General features: G+C 45.5%; 1 protein-coding gene across 1 annotated transcript in view; it reads right to left on the minus strand.

The window, feature by feature from the left end:
* Nucleotides 1-19510: 19510 nt before the first annotated feature.
* The window catches only part of LOC144107464 (E3 ubiquitin-protein ligase RNF14-like), a 72191-nt gene continuing 69513 nt past the window's right edge, over nt 19511-22188 (minus strand). The window contains exons 8-9 of the mRNA XM_077640480.1: nt 21041-21213; nt 19511-19905 (exon numbers count right to left, since the gene is read on the minus strand). Of these exons, the coding sequence (XP_077496606.1) occupies nt 19708-19905; nt 21041-21213 (371 nt within the window). The 3' untranslated portion in view covers nt 19511-19707. The remainder of the gene's footprint in view (nt 19906-21040; nt 21214-22188) is intronic.

Genomic DNA, 22188 nt, shown 5'->3' on the forward strand with positions numbered 1-22188 from the left:
ATTTCAACTACAGCACGGTACCTTCCTGCGCGATACATCATTTTCTAACATGACAACTGAGTTGCGCGACTTCCTTTTTCCAGAAGAAACCAATCAGACAACCGAGTCTATTTCAACTTCAGCACGCTACCAGCCTGCTCGATACATCATTTTCTAACATGACAACTGAGTTGCGCGACTTCCTTTTTTCAGAAGAAACCAATTAGACAACCGAGTCTATTTCAACTACAGCACGGTACCCGCCTGCGCGATGCATCATTTTCTAACATGACAACTGATTTGTGCGACTTCCTTTTTTCAGAAGAAACCAATTAGACTACCAAGTTTATTTCAACTACAGCACGGTACCCGCCTGCGCGATACATCATTTTCTAACATGACAACTGATTTGCGCGACTTCCTTTTTTCAGAAGAATCCAATTAGACTACCGAGTCTATTTCAACTACAGCACGGTACCCGCCTGCGCGATACATCATTTTCTAACATAACTGATTGGCGCGACTTCCTTTTTTCGGAAGAAACCAATCAGACAACCGAGTCTATTTCAACTACAGCATGGTACACGCCTGCGCGATACATCATTTTCTAACATGACAACTGAGTTGCGCGACTTCCTTTTTTCAGAAGAAACCAATTAGACAACCGAGTCTATTTCAACTACACCATGATACCCGCCTGCGCGATACATCATTTTCTAACATGACAACTGATTTGCGCGACTTCCTTTTTTCAGAAGAAACCAATTAGACAACCGAGTCTATTTCAACTACAGCACGGTACCCGCCTGCGCGATGCATCATTTTCTAACATGACAACTGATTTGTGCGACTTCCTTTTTTCAGAAGAAACCAATTAGACTACCAAGTTTATTTCAACTACAGCACGGTACCCGCCTGCGCGATACATCATTTTCTAACATGACAACTGATTTGCGCGACTTCCTTTTTTCAGAAGAATCCAATTAGACTACCGAGTCTATTTCAACTACAGCACGGTACCCGCCTGCGCGATACATCATTTTCTAACATAACTGATTGGCGCGACTTCCTTTTTTCGGAAGAAACCAATCAGACAACCGAGTCTATTTCAACTACAGCATGGTACACGCCTGCGCGATACATCATTTTCTAACATGACAACTGAGTTGCGCGACTTCCTTTTTTCAGAAGAAACCAATTAGACAACCGAGTCTATTTCAACTACAGCACGGTACCCGCCTGCGCGATACATCATTTTCTAACATGACAACTGATTTGTGCGACTTCCTTTATTCAGAAAAAACCAATTAGACTACCAAGTCTATTTCAACTACAGCATGATACCCGCCTGCGCGATACATCATTTTCTAACATGACAACTGATTTGCGCGACTTCCTTTTTTCAGAAGAAACCAATTAGACTACCGAGTCTATTTCAACTACAGCACGGTACCCGCCTGCGCGATACATCATTTTCTAACATAACTGATTGGCGCAACTTCCTTTTTTCAGAAGAAACCAATAAGACAATCGAGTCTATTTCAACTACAGCACGGTACCCGCCTGCGCGAGACATTATTTTCTAACATGACAACTGAGTTGCGCGACTTACTTTTTTCAGAAGAAACCCAATTAGACAACCGAGTCTATTTCAACTGCAGCACGGTACCCGCCTGCGCGAGACATCATTTTCTAGCATGACAACTGAGTTGCGCGACTTCCTTTTTTCAGAAGAAACCAATTAGACAACCGAGTCTATTTCAACTACTGCACGGTACCCGCCTGCGCGAGACATCATTTTCTAACATGACATCTGAGTTGCGCAACTTCCTTTTTCCAGAAGAAACCAATTACACAACCGAGTCTATTGCAACTACAGCACGGTACCCGCATGCGCGAGATATCGTTTTCTAACACAACTGAGTTGCGCGACTTCCTTTTTCTAGAAGAAACCAATTAGACAACCGAGTCTATTTCAACTACAGCACGGTACCCGCCTGCGCGAGACATCATTTTCTAACATGACAACTGAGTTGAGTGACTTCCTTTTTTCAGGAGAAACCAATTAGACAACCGAGTCTATTTCAACTACAGCACGGTACCCGCCTGCGCGAGACAACATTTTCTAACATGACAACTGAGTGGCGCGACTTCCTTTTTTCAGAAGAAACCAATTAGACAACCGAGTCTATTTTCAACTACAGCACGGTACCCGCCTGCGCGAGACATCATTTTCTAACATGACAACTGATTTGCGCGACTTCCTTTTTTCAGAAGAAACCAATTAGACAACCGAGTCTATTTCAACTACAGCACGGTACCCGCCTGCGCGAGACATCTTTTTCTAACATGACAACTGAGTTGCGCGACTTGCTTTTTCCAGAAGAAACCAATCAGACAACCAAGTCTATTTCAACTTCAGCACGCTACCAGCCTGCTCGATACATCATTTTCTAACATGACAACTGAGTTGCGCGACCTCCTTTTTTCAGAAGAAACCAATTAGACAACCGAGTCTATTTCAACTACAGCACGGTACCCGCCTGCGCGATGCATCATTTTCTAACATGACAACTGATTTGCGCGACTTCCTTTTTTCAGAAGAAACCAATTAGACAAACGAGTCTATTTCAACTACAGCACGGTCCCCGCCTGCGCGAGACATCATTTTCTAACATGACAACTGAGTTGCGCCGCTTCCTTTTTTCAGAAGAAACCAATTAGACAACCGAGTCTATTTCAACTACAGCACGGTATCCGCCTGCGCGATACATCATTTTCTAACATGACAACAGATTTGCGCGACTTCCTTTTTTCAGAAGAAACCAGTTAGACAACCGAGTCTATTTCAACTACAGCACGGTACCTGCCTGCGCGATACATCATTTTCTAACATAACTGATTTGCGCGACTTCCTTTTTTCAGAAGAAAGCAATTAGACAACCGAGTCTATTTTAACTTCAGCACGGTACACGCCTGCGTGATACATCATTTTCTAACGTGACAACTGATTTGCGCGACTTCCTTTTTTCCCAATTAGACAACCGAGTCTATTTAAACTACAGCACGGTACACGCCTGCGCGATACATCATATTCTAGCATGACAACTGATTTGCGCGACTTCCTTTTTTCAGAAGAAACCAATTAGACAACCGAGTCTATTTCAACTACAGCACGGTACCCGCCTCCGCGAGACATCATTTTCTAACATGACAACTGAGTTGCGCGACTTCCTTTTTTCAGAAGAAACCAATTAGACAACCGAGTCTATTTCAACTACAGCACGGTACCCGCCTGCGCGAGACATCATTTTCTAACATGACAACTGAGTTGCGCGACTTCCTTATTCCAGAAGAAACCAATAAGACAACCGTGTCTATTTCAACTACAGCACGGTAACCGCCTGCGCGAGACATCATTTTCTAACATGACAACTGAGTTGCGCGACTTCCTTTTTTCAGAAGAAACCAATTAGACAACCGTGTCTATTTCAACTACAGCACGGTACCCGCCTGCGCGAGACATCATTTTCTAAAATGACAACTGAGTTGCGCGACTTCCTTTTTTTCAGAAGAAACGAATTAGACAACCGAGTCTATTTCAACTTCAGCACGGTACACGCCTGCGCGATACATCATTTTCTAACATGACAAATGATTTGCGCGACTTCCTTTCTTCAGAAGAAACCAATTAGACAAACGAGTCTATTTCAACTACAGCACGGTACACGCCTCCGCGAGACATCATTTTCTAACATGACAACTGATTTGCGCGACTTCCTTTTTTCCCAATTAGACAACCGAGTCTATTTCAACTACAGCACGGTACACGCCTGCGCGATACATCATTTTCTAACATGACAAATGATTTGCGCGACTTCCTTTTTTCAGAAGAAACCAATTAGACAACCGAGTCTATTTCAACTACAGCACGGTACCCGCCTGCGCGAGATATCATTTTCTAACATGACAACTGAGTTGCGCAACTTCATTTTTTCAGAAGAAACCAATTAGACAACCGAGTCTATTTCAACTTCAGCACGGTACCCACCTGCGCGATACATCATTTTCTAACATGGCAACTGATTTGCGCGACTTCCTTTTTTCAGGAGAAACCAATTAGACAACTGAGTCTATTTCAACTACAGCACGGTACCCGCCTGCGCGAGACAACATTTTCTAACATGACAACTGAGTGGCGCGACTTCCTTTTTTCAGAAGAAACCAATTAGACAACCGAGTCTATTTTCAACTACAGCACGGTACCCGCCTGCGCGAGACATCATTTTCTAACATGACAACTGATTTGCGCGACTTCCTTTTTTCAGAAGAAACCAATTAGACAACCGAGTCTATTTCAACTACAGCACGGTACCCGCCTGCGCGAGACATCATTTTCTAACATGACAACTGAGTTGCGCGACTTGCTTTTTCCAGAAGAAACCAATCAGACAACCAAGTCTATTTCAACTTCAGCACGCTACCAGCCTGCTCGATACATCATTTTCTAACATGACAACTGAGTTGCGCGACTTCTTTTTTTCAGAAGAAACCAATTAGACAACCGAGTCTATTTCAACTACAGCACGGTACCCGCCTGCGCGATGCATCATTTTCTAACATGACAACTGATTTGTGCGACTTCCTTTTTTCAGAAGAAACCAATTAGACTACCAAGTCTATTTCAACTGCAGCACGGTACCCGCCTGCGCGAGACATCATTTTCTAACATGACAACTGATTTGCGCGACTTCCTTTTTTCAGAAGAAACCAATTAGACAAACGAGTCTATTTCAACTACAGCACGGTACCCGCCTGCGCGAGACATCATTTTCTAACATGACAACTGAGTTGCGCCGCTTCCTTTTTTCAGAAGAAACCAATTAGACAACCGAGTCTATTTCAACTACAGCACGGTATCCGCCTGCGCGATACATCATTTTCTAACATGACAACAGATTTGCGCGACTTCCTTTTTTCAGAAGAAACCAGTTAGACAACCGAGTCTATTTCAACTACAGCACGGTACCTTCCTGCGCGATACATCATTTTCTAACATGACAACTGAGTTGCGCGACTTCCTTTTTCCAGAAGAAACCAATCAGACAACCGAGTCTATTTCAACTTCAGCACGCTACCAGCCTGCTCGATACATCATTTTCTAACATGACAACTGAGTTGCGCGACTTCCTTTTTTCAGAAGAAACCAATTAGACAACCGAGTCTATTTCAACTACAGCACGGTACCCGCCTGCGCGATGCATCATTTTCTAACATGACAACTGATTTGTGCGACTTCCTTTTTTCAGAAGAAACCAATTAGACTACCAAGTTTATTTCAACTACAGCACGGTACCCGCCTGCGCGATACATCATTTTCTAACATGACAACTCATTTGCGCGACTTCCTTTTTTCAGAAGAAACCAATTAGACTACCGAGTCTATTTCAACTACAGCACGGTACCCGCCTGCGCGATACATCATTTTCTAACATAACTGATTGGCGCGACTTCCTTTTTTCAGAAGAAACCAATCAGACAACCGAGTCTATTTCAACTACAGCATGGTACACGCCTGCGCGATACATCATTTTCTAACATGACAACTGAGTTGCGCGACTTCCTTTTTTCAGAAGAAACGAATTAGACAATCGAGTCTATTTCAACTACACCACGGTACCCGCCTGCGCGAGACATCATTTTCTAACATGACAACTGAGTTGCGCGACTTACTTTTTTCAGAAGAAACCCAATTAGACAACCGAGTCTATTTCAACTACAGCACGGTACCCGCCTGCGCGAGACATCATTTTCTAGCATGACAACTGAGTTGCGCGACTTCCTTTTTTCAGAAGAAACCAATTAGACAACCGAGTCTATTTCAACTACAGCACGATACCCGCCTGCGCGAGACATCATTTTCTAACATGACAACTGAGTTGCGCGACTTCCTTTTTCCAGAAGAAACCAATTAGACAACCGAGTCTATTGCAACTACAGCACGGTACCCGCATGCGCGAGACATCGTTTTCTAACACAACTGAGTTGCGCGACTTCCTTTTTCTTGAAGAAACCAATTAGACAACCGAGTCTATTTCAACTACAGCACGGTACCCGCCTGCGCGAGACATCATTTTCTAACATGACAACTGAGTTGAGTGACTTGCTTTTTTCAGAAGAAACCAATTAGACAACAGAGTGTATTTCAACTACAGCACGGTACCCGCCTCCGCGGGACATTATTTTCTAACATGACAACTGAGTTGCGCGACTTCCTTTTTTCAGAAGAAACCAATTAGACAACAGAGTCTATTTCAACTACAGCACGGTACCCGCCTGCGCGAGACATCATTTTCTAACATGACAACTGAGTTGCGCGACTTCCTTTTTTCAGAAGAAACTAATTAGACAACCGAGTCTATTTCAACTACAGCACGAAACCCGCCTGCGCGAGACATCATTTTCTAACATGACAACGACCGCAACGAAGGCGCTCAATGATATTCTTTAAAAGCACTTCCAGGACATGTACAAACAGTGGGGAAACTCTCTGGGCTTCCTGTATGTGTCAATGCCCAAGGTTATTATTTTGAAGAATGCTAGGTGTATAGAAAGGTTCTGTCACATAAAGTGCATGTACATTATATATGCAATATCTTGCGGGTGCTGCTTCTGGTGGCACTGAAGATCGTTTTGGCTCCTTTTGTACATGCTTCTTCATTGCATACATCGACTCCTGCTTGCACTACTCAGTAGGTTTCAGGCACGTGTGGCACAGAAAATAACAGGACCAGTACCTTATTTACCATCGCGCTGTGGCTCATCAGCAAGGCTAACTATGCATGAGGGCCAAGATTTTTATTGGTTGCAGTGGAAGTGTTAGCTGCTTGCTTTCGTGTTATTATGCACATTAATATTGGTACAAGCATCCCTGTTGAGACTGCTGCCATTGCATTGGAAAGTATCAAAAACTTGCTTTGGGCTTATGGTTGAAAAAAACTTCTTGCCGCACATAGGTTTTGCCTGCGGAACTGGTCTATGAACGAGTCACAGAGATGTGACTGCTGCGTTGCTATAGTTAAGTTAAAATCAAGGTTTTATTATTCTGGATATTTTTGTAGCACATAAGGTATATACTGCCTAAGCAGAGAAACGGCTCATCTGAGCTGTTCGGGCAGCCAGATGTTGCTGTACTGCCCTATCTCTAAGCTTGTGGCCGGGAAAACTTTATGGAAACGTATCCAGCAGCTTTGAAAGAACCAGGCACATTCAAGTATTGGCTACCCAGCAACCAACGTTCCTCTGTGCTTTTGTGTTCTTCATGACAGCGACCATCGTTCTTAGGCCTACTCCCATCACTAGCTCTTTGTTTATGGTTTTATGAGGGTTTAACGTCCCAAAGCAACTCGGGCCATGAGAGACGCCTCAGTGAAGGGCTCCGGAAATTTCGACCACCTGGGGTTCCTTAACGTGCACTGACATCGCACAGTACACGGGCCTCTAGAATTTCGCCTCCATCGAAATTCGACCACCGCGGCCGGGATCGAACCCGCGTCTTTCGGACCAGCAGCCAAGGGCCAAAACCACTTAGCCACCGCAGCAGCTTCCCATCACCTCTTATTTGCATCCTTACCTCTTCTCATGCTGAAATAAGCTGATGCTTCTTGCAGCACCTGCTACTCTTGGAGATTTGGCAGTGCGCTTTTCCAATGTGTGACAGTGCACTTCAGGGTTTCTTTGTTATTTCAGGGTTATTTCTGGTACGGTATATGCACTGTATACTATAACATTGAATAGCGTGCCTTTGGTGATTGGTGCAACTGGGGTGAAGCATGCACGTTCAGTGAATGAATCAATCCGCATCGAATTGTACAGAGAAGGTGCTACTGTAACTAGCGACCCAGTTACGCAAAGCATTCACTTGTGTCCTTGGATCAAGAATGTTAACAAATGTTTCTACATGACAGCACAGTCAGGCTCAAGTATGCATAACCAAAAGTTTAATATGTTTTTCGTTACTGCATCTTGTCTTTTTACAATTTCCATGGATCTTTGAAGTATCTGCGGACTATTCACATCAACTGTGACACTATTTTGTGAATCCTGCTTTTTGCTACTACAATAGTTTCGCCAGTAAAAGTTATAAATCACGAATGCTTGCACCTTTGCTATGGTCCTACAGATGCTTGCACTTACAGTACTGGAAGCTGCTTCCTTTCGACTTCACTTTTTTTTGTACGCTCCACAGTCGTGCTGAGGTTGACTTGCAACATGCAAGACATGGTTGCGGCCTCATGAAAAACAGTGCAAGCCTGGTGGCGGTGATGGTGAAAATTTGTGCAAGCATAGCAAATGTATCTTCTGCTCCCATTTATCAACACAATCAATGCCCAAGTAAGCACATCGTGCTTGTGCGTGCGCAGGCATCTCGGTATGTCAAACGTAGTGAGCATATTAGGACCTCTGCTGTTTTATTTATTTATTAGCATAGTAAACATGACCATAGGGCATTTTTTATTTATGAAGGCAACACCTGCATTTGCTTTTCTGATGGCGACTGTGATACCCTGATCGTCAAGGAAAACCGTACGTACTACGCCTCGCTTAACACAGGTTAAAAATAAAACGCAAACAAATACAAGGCAGTTATTCTCAGACCAAAGAACAAATTTATGCATAGATATAAATGTTGCTGATGAACTCGGACAAAATTGAACTAGTTGATAAATTTTAAATACTCGGAGTAATCGTCAATGATACAATATCATGAGATCATTACGTGGATAATATTCTGACTAAACTTGCTCGTGTTGTAGACCACCTATATTACCTCAGAGTAACGCTTTCAGCAAGGGTTAAAGAGCTTGAGTATAAATCGTTGTTCTGCGCCATGTGAACAACTGTAGTCGTGTTTGGGGCTCGACTACTGCAAGCAACCTAGAAAGAACTCACTCAGTTTCAACCAGAGTACAAAGCAGTACTTTAAGTATGCATGCATTATGAGGATTTTTATATCTATAGTTTCAAACTGCTTTCCAGATATAAAAAGGACCAATTTTGTCATATTTACCACTTAAAAACATTGGCCTCTCCAGCGCTGACTGAAAGACATCTTGCAAGACATCGCCGCCATGACATATTGAAACTCCAAGAACAAATTATGACCAACGAATGAATGCTTACCAACTACTAAAATGCTTAGATCTATACCACACCATAAAACTATTGCTGCAGGCAGGCAAACAATTCGTGAACTTTCAAAATATTTTCTGCATTTGAACAAATAGCCTCATTGTATACTTTTTTTCTTGCAATACATGCATCACTAATTTTGTAGCTGTCTTGATGTTACTGTCATGTTCTCACCTGATATGAATCCAATTTTACCCTGTTGTCCTTGTACATGTAGGGGTGAAGTGCTTGTCAAGGCCTTGAGGCTTTTTTCCTGAGTCCTCTCCATGTTTTGAGATGAATAATATTGTTATAAATGCTGGCTGAGCAAATAGATCAATGCAGATAATGCTGCATTCAAGAGGACTGTTATTTAGATAATGCATGGTTGATTGGATAGTGCCCGCCACCAATGGTGCAGTGGTGCAGAAATGCATTTACAACCACATCCCTGAAAGCAGCCTATTTATGCCCTTGATGGTTGCTGACATTCATATAAGGCAGCTCCACGATTGGATGACCCGAGTGAAAATTTAAAGCTGTAGAAAGAAAAACACGAAAAGATGTCTTTGTCAGCATTCTTAACCAAATTTTTGTGATGCCAGTGATTGAAAATGAGAGAGGGGATCGAGGAAAATTACGGATGTCATTTTGTAATGTACAGTAGCTTAAAATGCATAACAGATCACGAAGATTGTGCTAAACCACAGTTTAAATCATTATATTTCTGAGGCATGTGTTTAGGGCCAGTAAGGCCAGAGAAACCACTGTTCAGATAGATGGATTGGCTATCTTAATATTAGATTCATTATTTCAGACACTGGACTGTTCATACTTTATTCTTTTATTCAGAAAAGAATAGTGGGTTAGTCAGCCATCCTTACCGTTAGTAAGTAAAGAAGTTGCTTTCCTTGAGCATACATGAGGTGTTGTTTTTCAGTGTTTTCTGGATTTTTTGTTGTAAAGGTTGTGCAATGGACTGATGATGTGCTTTTTTTTATATTGTACTCTGGGAATGTGCTCGAAAGTTGGGTCTTGTTGATTGTTGCTATAAAAATGTGGTTTTCTGAATAAAAAGATGCAGTTGCGAGTGAGTGCTCACCTTTGCTGTTTCCTTCTCTATCTCCTTAGTCCACCTGTGCTGTTCTACCCAGTATGTTCATCTTGTCCTTAATTAAATGTTAATTGAGGTCCTGAAATACTGTTTCAGTGCACACAAACAAGGTATATTATTAACAGCAATTCAGGTGCTCTCATTCTTCGACAACCTATATCATAAGAGAACGGTGCAAGAGGTTTACAACATGTAACATGCACAACATTTTCTTTATACCTATTTGCTATTGGTACCTGCATGTGTCTAGTTATGTTATCAAAACTCAATGCTGTTCTCGCTGTGTCCCTTTGCAAATACTTATACATTAACTTATTGCATAATTTATCATTTTCTCCACACAGTGAAATGAATGAAGGCATGTCCTTGGTAACTTGGAACACAGCTTAAAGCTCTCTACCATCCAGTAATGATGCTGGTATATATTTCATTCACTAATCTTGTAATGTTGCACCAGTGCACGTGCCCCTTTAGAGCCGAAGGAAACAGCTGTTCAAGAAGTGGTATGACACCTGATATTTTTTTTCAAATGGTGTATTACACTGCAATTTGAGTGCGATGCAGGAGAAGGTGCCGTAGTAATAGTGACGGCGTGCTAAAATGCAAGGATGGCAAGCACGAAGGATGTTTACAGCAGACCCTCAGGCAAGCAAAGCAATGAAGGCCGGTTGACAGTTGGCTGTGCTGCCCGATACGGGCTCTTACCATGACATTTACAGACCTAGGTGACCCAGGCACCAATTTCTGCTGCAAATATACCACCATCTGAACTTCCAGCAAAAGCTACCTATACTGACACTCTTTTCTCATCAAGACTGCCTTGGTGTTGTAAGTAAATGAAGTGCTGTGTAATCATTTAGCCATCATTTCTGTCTTAGACCGCCACGCTAGTGCTCAATAAGAGTTCAGGCCAATCTTGGTGACCTCTACTGTTTTCACGTTTTGCACTAACCAGCTATATATACCTACACACTCCCTAAGCATAGCCCAGAAGTGCGACAAGAGTATCCCGCCAAACCGTACCGTCTAGTCAGCAAGACCAGCATGTTATACTTTGAGGTACAGGAAAAAACTTAGTTCCAGAATGGGAGATCAAATGTACGTAGACAATGTACAAAATTCTAGGCAGCTTGAACTTTATAAACGAGTTTTTTGACTAATTAGTTCACATGCATAACCAATGGTAGTTTTCAAGAAATTGTGGGAATTTAAAAAGTTTTAAAGCAGTGGAAAATACGAGCACAGAATGAATTAATGTCAGCCTTATTAGCTTTGGGCCACACAACCCAGTTCACAATGCTTGCAGTATTTGGTACCACCACACTCAGGCAGACATTAACTCATCTGAAATTATGCAATGCAAAGCTGCTAGTTTCATTTTTGTAGCTATCATATAATGGGCACAACAAATGTAATGAAGAATGGCATTCCAGCATTAAAATTATGATGAGAGATTTGAAGACTTTGGCTTCTATTCTTTCTAAAACAAAAAATAAGCCTCACTCATATATAGTCATATCTAACACCACTTTGAAACACACCTGACAAGGCATCAAGGAGGATCACTAGCCCCACAGAATGCTAGAATGAAGACCTTTATAGATTTCTTTCTCATACAACAGCAGACCCACTGACTACATTAACTTTGAACTGAAACTTAAAAACCCCAATCTTTTCTGTATTCATGGGGCTGTGCTGAGCAATGTTTCCTGTTTGAACACAGTAAATCTATTTCTTTTTGTTTGAAATTAGTCTTTTTACCACCAGTTTACTTACCCTCCCAATGCTTTTCTCACCGATGATTTCGTCACTCACTGATGATGAGTACTATTCTGCCTTCATTTTCAGGTCAACAGACTACCAGTGGGTGAGGTGGCACAGATGCTTGAGCCAGAGAGAGAAGCATTTTTGTTTTGCATGTTGGAAATGAATAGTCAGATTCTAGTGATCTAGCTACCGCTCTCCATCAAATATGTTTTCAGCATATCGAAGCTGGAGACTGCATTGTTGGCCAGGAGGGAGCAGACAGAGAGACTGTCTTTGGATTATGTGGGCAGTGTGGCATCGCCGGAAAGTATTCATGGCGCACGATAGCCTTAGTCACTTATGCGCCATACAACACAACACAGTAAGTGTTCATGCAGCTGCAGCCATTGAATTGTGCTTTTATAAGCCAGGAAAGCTGTGCAAAAGTTTTTCTTTCAGTTATAATTTCTTGTGCAGTTGCTTCAGTGGGTTTTAAAATGCCCAGCTCCAACCAAAGGGTGGGAGCTGGACATGGAGTGAACCTTTCTGCGGAAACCCCGTGTCCTCCGAGATTTCCACCCAGAGCCTTGTGGCTTGATTGGTCCTCAATCCATGATAATACAAAGGTTTGGGTATCTGTCAAGGTGTGTCACAGGTTGGGTGTGAGGGTTACATGACTATCTGTGCATGCCACTCATGTGCAAGAGCTCACATGGCTATGTCAGTTGCAGTTGGGCGAACCTTTAATTTTTACATTTATGGGAGAGAGAGCAGTACTGATGTTTCTTGTGCCTGTCTAGCTTCCGTCCATCCAAAATATATGGTTATGCCTGGGGGTACACCTGCAGGTCAGCTTGCAGGGAAGGGCATAATAATATGGTTGGTGATTCATTAAGACATGCATCTGTTGTATGGAAAGTGGGTTATGCAAGGTAGCAAGAGGGTGGAGCGACCAACTACATATGTAACTAAGTGCCTCTGTTAATGTCTCAGAAATAAGATTGAATGATACGAATAAAAAAACATGACGAAACAAATCTGCGTTAGCTGTGCTGAGGCGGCCAAAGCAGCGAAAGGCCAGGCGTGGTGGGAGTTAGTGCCAGTGCTCTTCCGGAGTGTCTAAACTTGTCAGTTGCAGACATCATGGATTATGCACAAGGAGTGTTACTGTTCATGTGTGACAAAATGAATATATAAAGGGTTCCTGGATGAATGAACCTTGCATATGCCATGAAATCATGTCATGCATTCACATCAGATTGCATCATCTACCATCCATAATTTTCTTCCTGCTCAAGAAAATTCACACATTTTGTTCTCTGCATTAGGTTTTGGGTAATTATGGAGAAAGAGAAAGGAATTCTTGTCTTTCACACACATACTGAATTAAATAGTTTTCTTTTTGTCCGACATCTTGCACATGGAGGTAAAAAAATCGGGAGGGCATGTCCAGCGATAACCTTGAAGCCTAGTGATTAAAAGTAAAAAGGACAAAGTCAGTCCCCCATGTGACAGCATGCGCTGTGCATACGAGCCTGGAAAACCGACTGTAGACAAACCTCTTCGCTGTAGATGCCTGTGCAGCGGGCCACAGACGTACACACTAAAACATAGACAACACAAACATTAGACTTGTCTTGCATGTGTTCTCAGCAAATAGTAGAGCATACCATTATTTTTGAGGAAGCAACACTGTTCTCGCACCGATGTGTCCACTTCTAATTTTTTTCCACATCAAGCCAATTGCTTGGTTTTTTTCTTAACGTAATGTTTTGGTTTCGGCTCTCCTCGAACTATCGTGTCAGATAGTGATACATTTTTTTTGCTAAAACTGGTAATAACTGAGCATATCCGAAGGAAAAAAACATTTTTCTGTGATTTCTAGCTTGAACACAGTAATACCTCCTAGTTATTTGCTGTACAGAATACCATTATTTTTGTGAGGAAGCTGCACTGTTCTCGCACTGATTTTCAAGGAATCGCCGCTAGGGGCCCGAGTGAGCGGACGTGTCTCGCATCGACTCCGCCAATTTCTGGCTCCTGTGCCCAGCTAAATCTTCCCAAGGACCCATCAAGACCCTCAACCGATCCAGGAAGGTACACGGGCCCTAACCGTTATCATCTTTTGGATGTGCCCGATTATTTACAAGAACTGGCAAGTGAAAACGTCTCCGCCTGCTGTGCCGCTGCGCTAAGCCTCGCCTCATCGAGGCGAGCCTCGCCGGCGCGCTGCGTTCCTCACTCACCGGCAGCGCACCTACCCCCAGCAGCCATGGAAGTGCAAGCGCAGAGGGAAGACCTTCGTCCCAGTGAGTGCACCCCGATACTCCGCGCGTACAAGGGTGAAATCTCAAGCGCGGAAACGCTGGCCATATCCCATCAAGCAGCGTCTGTTCCATCTACGCCTACGGCGTCCGCGTACGCTACCCCTGCGACTTTCAAGCCTACATACAGGCCTCAGCAAGAACAGCTGCGCGCGACGCACGCAGTCGCACCCCGAAGCAAACAACTTGCTTCACTCCCTCCCGGCACTATACGGGTCGTTTACCGACCAAGAGGAGGCCTCGCTTTGAAAGGCACCATGGCGCAGCCACTCCTGCAAGCCCTGCAAGTCAGCGCTGCTGGCCGTGACCTCGGGGATATTCACCTGAGGATCCACCCTACGAATAACACCTTCACGGTCGCTACCCCGCACGAGACAACCGCCCTTCACCTCGTCCAGCTCAGGGAAGTGGTCCTCCAAGAGACCGCTTACCCTGTCGCAGCCTACATTGCACCGCCGGCGGCTGCTGTGCGTGGAGTCATCTGCAAGCCTACTGGGAGGAGACGCCGGAGCAGATGCTACGGGACCTCCAGACCCGTAAACCGTACGCTGATATCATTGCAGCCCGCAGATTGGGTAGGACTCATTCCGTTCTGATCACCTTTGCGCACGGACCAGTCTCGCATACCATACGCTACATGAGTGTAGTGTACAGATGCACGCCGTACAAGAGAAGTCCAGACGCGTGCACGAACTGTCGTCGGCCGGGCCATAGGTATGACGTGTGCCCGCATCCCAAGACTGGTCTCTGCACGCGGTGCGGAGACAAGCATGAACCGCAAGATGTGCCCTCCTGCATCCCGACCTGCATTCTCTGTGGAGGCCAGCACCTCACGGGCACCGGCTCGTGCATGGCTAGAAATCGCACCACCCAACCACGCAACCCATCGCCCCAGAATGCAATGCCCCTAACAAGGATGACTTTCCTCCGCTGCAAACTAACAAGAACGACTTTCCTCCGCTGAAAACGACCCTCCCGTCTACTGCAACATGGGCCTCCAAGGCTGCCGGGACGAACACCAGGACCTCCCAGGACCCGGACGTGAAGGCTCTGCGAGAGGAGGTAAAGCAGCTCAGGGCAGCCCTCTCTACCGCTACCTGTACTGTATCTCCCTATCCACCACCCCCTCCCCTTCACCCGCCCAACCCGCTCAACCTCCCCCTAAAAAAGAAGGCCTGATGAGAGCCCAGTCGAACCAATAGACCTAGACGCCAAATTTCAGGCCTTCGCCCAAAACTTGGAAGCCAGGCTCACAGAGCGCATTACTGCGCAGCTCACTGCACAGTGCCAGCTTATGATTGAATCTACCATTACCCGTCTAATGGATAGTGTCATATGTAGCATCATGACCAAGGTAGAGGAGCGCTTAACTGGCCTCACTCCTGGACTCTCAACGAACTATCCTCCCACAGTCCCACTCTCCACACCCCTCCTTCCCCTCACTACCCAACAACATGGCTCCTCCGACGGGCCTTAATTCTTTACAGATTATTCAGTGGAATTGCAGGGGCTTTCGGCGAAAGCGCGATCCTCTGCAGCAAATTATAGCAAGTTCGTCATCCCCACCAGACATTATCGCCATTCAGGACGCCAATGTTTGCAGGCAGCTGCTAGGATACGCTTTTATCCCCTCAGACCCCACTGATCTTCCTCGGGTGGTCACATATGTCAGTAAATTCTTGCATTACGTAGAGCACGTAATTACCTCCCCTATCGCTAACAGCCTTATTGAAGTCTTACCGCCCACACCTGCAAAATCAAGCCTGTTCTTTCTTAACTGCTACCTTCTCCCACGTCAGCCAATTAACTTACTCCCCTCACTTCTCAAATCCGCAACCCAGATGGCCGGATCAAACCCCCTACTTATCGCCGGCGATTTTAATTGCGCTCACGTGGACTGGGGCTTTCGGCGCACCAACCACAGAGGCACAGTTTTGTACAATGAGACGCTGGCGCTCCACCTGACCATCTTTAATGATTTCAGCTTACCTACGCGGATTGGTAACAGTGTTACTGCCGATACTAGCCCAGACCTCACGCTTGGTAGAAATTTGGACCACCTGCAGTGGGAAAGAATGCTTTCCACACTAGGCAGCGATCATCACCTAATTCGAATAACGCTAAACTATCGCCGATATCAGCGTAAATTTACCATTAAGCACACTAATTGGGACGCGCTCCGCAAATTTAGACAAGCGCAGCCAACACAAGCCCCCTTCGACCTAGACACCTGGATTATTCAGTTGCAAAAAGACATTCGCCAACACACTCAAACGCTCGACTCTACGCCAGACGCCCCTGTTATTGACAGCAAGCTCGCCCACCTCCTCCAAGCACAGGACACAATAACGCAAAGGTGGAAGACTCAGAAGCACAATAGGAGACAAACTCAAACTTGCCCAGATTCAATCCCAAATAATACAATGGAGTGCCACTCTTTGCAAAGCTAACTGGGCTCAGGTTTGTGACGGTCTCCGCGGCAATCTCTCCACAACCCGCGCTTGGCATCTATTACGGCACATGCTAGACCCCACTCAATCCAAATCTCAGACGTGCCTTAGCATTCGCCGCCTCACTCACAACCATCGACAGGATACCGACGCCTTCCTCGCCCAGGTGAAATGCACCTATACAACCCCCGGTCTCCCTTGCAAGTATCCTGATTATGCAGGCCCACCCCAGCCCGAACTTGACGCCCTTAATACAGAATCAGAATTTCGCGCCGCCCTATTGAAATTACGGAATACCGCTCCCGGAGATGATCAAATTACCAATGCAGCTATCAGAAATCTTGACGATGCTTCCATCTCTGACTTAGTCAACTACTTTAACGAATGTTGGGAGGCAGGTACTCTCCCTGCCTCGTGGAAGCATGGAAAAATCATTTTTATTCTAAACCCCCACAAGCCTATCACCCTAGACAACATCCGCCCCATTTCTCTTACATCCTGTCTAGGCAAGGGCTTCGAGCTTGCTCGGCTAACAACGTACATAGAAGACAACCACCTTTTCGCCCACAGTATGCTCGGATTTCGTGCGCATCTATCTGCGCAGGACGCCCTACTTCAAATTGCGCATGACGTGCTTGATGATACCATCCCCCACCACACTAAAGCTATCCTGGCAGTTGACCTCACCAAGGCATTTGACAGAATTCGACACGATGTCATCTTACGGGAACTGCAGGCTCTACAGGTAGGCCCTAAAACCTACAATTACGCTCGCGCGTTTCTATCGGGCCGCACTGCCTCCCTGCACATAGATCAGATTACCACATCCCCTTATACACTCGGAGAGCTCGGAACACCTCATGGGGCGGTCCTTTCTCCCCTTTTCTTTAACGTTGCTCTCATCCCCCTAGCTCACAAACTGGCTCTAATCCCACACCTAAAGCATACCCTGTACGCTGATGATATTACCACATGGACCACTCATGGCTCTGACGAGAAAATTGAGGAAACTCTTCAGTTAGCAGCAGACACCATCTCTCACGCGTCATTCATCGGGCTCGAATGTTCCCCATCTAAGTCCGCGCTCTTCCTAATTAGGCCAAAATCTAGCGCTAACTCGCCCATCCAAATCAATTTAAAAGGATCCCCTATCCCCATCACACCCACCCTCCGCATCATTGGCCTCCACTTGCAGGATTGTGGACGAAATGAACATACCCTGAAAAGGCTGAAGGCCTCCACGCAATCCGTGTTGCACCTTTTACGCCGAGTGTCCTCCCTTAACAAGGGTTTCGACGAAGCGGACATGAAAGTAGTGCACGCATTTACGCTTAGCCGCATTCTATACGCAACCCCATATCTCAAATTGAACCGCACGGAAACCGAACGCGTGAACGCAATGATCCGCCTTGCGACTAAGGCAGCCCTAAACCTACCTCGTAGCACTAGCACAGCCAAACTTCTTGCACTAGGCATGCATAACACCAATCAGGAACTAGTTGACACGCACCTTCAGACACAGTACCTTAGACTTGCCACGAGCGCCACTGGCCGCCATATACTCTCCTCCCTTCGCATCAACATACCCGCTAACCAGTCAGCCCTTATACCCATCCCTCGACACATCCATACACCTCTCGTTGTGAAACCCCTTCCTCGAAACGTCCATCCCCAATATCACATCCCTCGCCGCGTAGCTCGCGCTAATGCCCTCCATAAGTACTATGGGCAAGCCCACGATGCCGTTTGTGTAGATGCCGCATGTACAGCGCATGAAGCGGTAGCAGTTGCCCACAATCCAACCCTACCTCACCCCCTAACTCACCGTCTTCCCTCGGGCTCTACACCTGAGGCAGAGGAGACCGCCATCGCCCTAGCCCTTGCACATTCGGGCGCCCAATACATCTTCAGCGACTCCAAAACGGCTCTGTCCAACTTTGCCAGGGGCAGGATTCACGCCCCTGCCTGGCAATTGTCGAACACCCCTACCCAAAATTTACCGCGCAGGGTAGAGCTTCAGTGGGTGCCGGCTCACTCTGGGAACCCTGGAAACGAGGCTGCCGATAAATTGGCCCGAGGTCTGATTTGCCGAGCTCAGGACAGTCTCGATCCAGGATTCTCGAGGGAGCGGGCGCACACCTTTGCGGAGCTCACGCAAATACCCCGTTTGGACCGTCGGACTTACCCTCCTCCCCACCCCTCTCTTACGCACTCCCAACAGATCCTCTTCACACGCCTCCAGACCAGCTCTCTGTCATCCCCTCAGCTTTTATCCCACTAATGTGGCACATCCCTTGCATGCTCCCTATGTGGTGACCCCCACACCACTCTCCCATATCCTTTTCGGTTGCCCTGCTGACCCTCCCCCGCGGGGACAGCACGCCATCTCGAGCTGTGAGGTCCTGCTTGTCTGCAGACCCGACCTCGCAGCTTGCTGCGGTGACTCGGGCTGCCGACGTCATGTCCCGGCATGACCTACTTGAGGCAATGCGGGACCGCGCAGTGGCCCAGGGACCCAGCTGGGTCTAAAACTCACTTGCTGAATAAAGTTTTTCTGTCTGTCTGTCTGATGTGTCCCTTTAGAATTTTCTTCCATGGGGGAGAGCACATCAAGCCAATTGCTTGGTTTTTTCTTAACGTTATGTTGTGGTTTCGGCTCTTTTCAAGCTATCTTGGTGTCAGCTACTGATTCATTTTTTTTTGCTGAAACTGGAAATAACTGAGCATACCAGAAGGAAAATAACATTTATTTCCCTGACAGAACAGAAAGAAAAATTTAAATAATCTTCAAAGTTCTTTCTTCAGGATGATATTTTACATCCTAGGTCAACATGAGAGGTCCAAACAGCAGCATGTGATATCTTTCATGCCTGAAAACAGGTTTGCTGGAAGAACATCAGCAATCTCAAAGACGCTGCTACATTCACAGAAACTCTCCAAAGTCGTGCTGCTCCTCAACGAACGGCTGCTCAGCCCCATCAAAAAGCTTGTTGAAGCACTTGGAACTGGCATTGCTGAAATGCTCATATGGGTTGCCAGACTTCTGGATGGCCACCATACAGATCCAGCAGAAGTGAGTGCCGCACCGCCAGCACGTCATCTTGTTACAGCCATCCAGCTTCTGCAAAGGTGTGGTTGGGCGACAACACAAGACAGTAAAGTAAATGACAAGAGGGGTCAGTAGCATGTAGCACTGACACTAATTTGGAGTGGAACCAAAATTGTCTACAGTTCTTTGTCTTTTTGTTGTTTGCTGCCCTTCTTTTATCTGCATGCCCTGTAGTGATAAAGCCATCTACATGCTGGTAGCTGTGCCCTTGCTATAACAAGACATGCTCTGCACACACAACACACTGAATTATTCGGTAGAGTGCCTGGCCTAGAATCGAGTGGAGCAATTCCACCTCAAGAAACCTACTTATAGTCTCCACTGTTCAAGTGCCGATGTACAGAGTTTTGACACAGTGGATTGAAGCCAAAATATGCCAGAAGGTGTAAACATCATAAAAAAGTTACTACATGGTCACATACCATACTGAAGCATTCCAAATTATCCTTATGCAATACGGCATTTGATGAAGCAGTGAATTCCACAAAGAAAGACAATGGGAAGTCGAAGCCAAATTATAGAGAAGGCACAATGTCTGACATAGCATGCCACCATACATCGTCATAAGATCCCACATACGTTACAATGCACATCACTTTTTTTACAGCACTGTTAGAGAATGCACCAGTTCTGCACTTGACAAGTCTGAGTACTTGCTCTGCTTCCACGTGATCACATTTTGTAAAACTGTGCAGCAGTAGGAGCACTCTGAGCAGCCTTTCCAGTTGGCTGCTTTGTCTAAATCCCCGTAGCTCCCAGCAGCGAAGTAAAAGTTTTTCACATTTCACCACCTCGTTATTTGAAATTCTGATTGAAAAACTTGTTCTCCTATGCATGTTAATCCAACTAAATGCTTGTCATAAGAAGTTGCACATTTCTCAAGGCATAGAGACTATTTGCACAAATCACAGAGAAAGGCCACAGAGAGAGCTTTTGTACATATTCATGACAATATCCAGAGAATTTAAAAATACACTTAACGCTGACAAACCGAACATATGCCGATGTCTGATGATGATGCATATAGACTGCACCTCAGCTCCTTCTCAAACGGTTCAACTCCAACCATGGTACACTCCTCCACTAACAAAGCACATCACCTAGGATGCGTCTTCTCCGACAGTGTTAGTGTCATGAAGCGGCTCACCTCAATGAAAATGCGACAGTGTGGGCACTTGCGGCTGTTCTCTTCCATCCAGTCCACGGTGAGCATTTCATCAATCATGCGCTGCAATGTGCGCTTCCCGTAGAGCTTCTCCATCACTTTCTTCCCAGATGGGCCAGCTGCCAGATACTGGTCTCGAATAGCCCGCTGTCCACCTGCATCCAGCTCTCGAGTCACTACAAATTTCACTCCAGGCTCGAGACAGCAGCCACAGGTAGGTGCCACCCCATTACGGACATTTCTTTAGAAATGAGCTGTGCCTTGGAGCATTATCAAAAGATGCATTGCACATGCTGACACCATGCATTTTGATAGTGGTTGCCCAGTGAGCCCTCTGATTAATGACAGTTTATTACATTTCAGGCAAAAATTAGCAAGGCAATGATTATACCATAGCTGAAATGAGGATGCTGGAAACCTGCAATTCTCTCCATCAATCTCAACCTGAAACGCTGCATCAATATGTGGATGCTTGAGATGCAGTGAATCTGATGCTTGCAATACTGAGGTCTACCTTCTTTTACTCTTCCTATTCGTACCATTAGTTCTCCAAATGCCACTTTCCTGAATGTGTGCTTTCCACCAGCTGCGTCTGACGGCATCCCCCCGCAGGGGGGCGTCTGCAGCTTGCAGACGTTGGTGAGTGCCAACACCACGATTTCCCGAGCATCCGCAGGGACATTCCCCGCAGGGGAATGATTCATTCATTGTGCACTAAGCTCATGCTGTCTGTAAAGGGCATATATTTGCTTCGCACATGCTTGAGCACCGCACAATTCCGCCCTCTTACTGCCGTTTACTCCGGCATGACTCGGGACCAAGCAGTTTCATGTTTTGTCCTTGAACTGTGGCTGTTACTATGGTGTGTATGATGCACCAAGTAGCAAAGTGATTGCATTTCTCGAATGGACAGCTGTAAGTACACTTGGTGACTCTGTAAATATTACTGTTTGTGAGCTTCTCATTTACTATTTTTGTATGGCCACAGAGATGGCACAACATTTGGCAGTGAAGATGGATGCACACAGTGAAAGTCATACTGTTTCCTCCCAAATTTCTCGTACCACTGCGCTTCCATTTGTTTTTGAACCATCAGTATAAGTCTGTGAAACCACTGTATTTTTGCTTAA

Source organism: Amblyomma americanum, chromosome 1, assembly GCF_052857255.1.
Source record: "Amblyomma americanum isolate KBUSLIRL-KWMA chromosome 1, ASM5285725v1, whole genome shotgun sequence".
Classification (NCBI taxonomy): domain Eukaryota; kingdom Metazoa; phylum Arthropoda; class Arachnida; order Ixodida; family Ixodidae; genus Amblyomma; species Amblyomma americanum.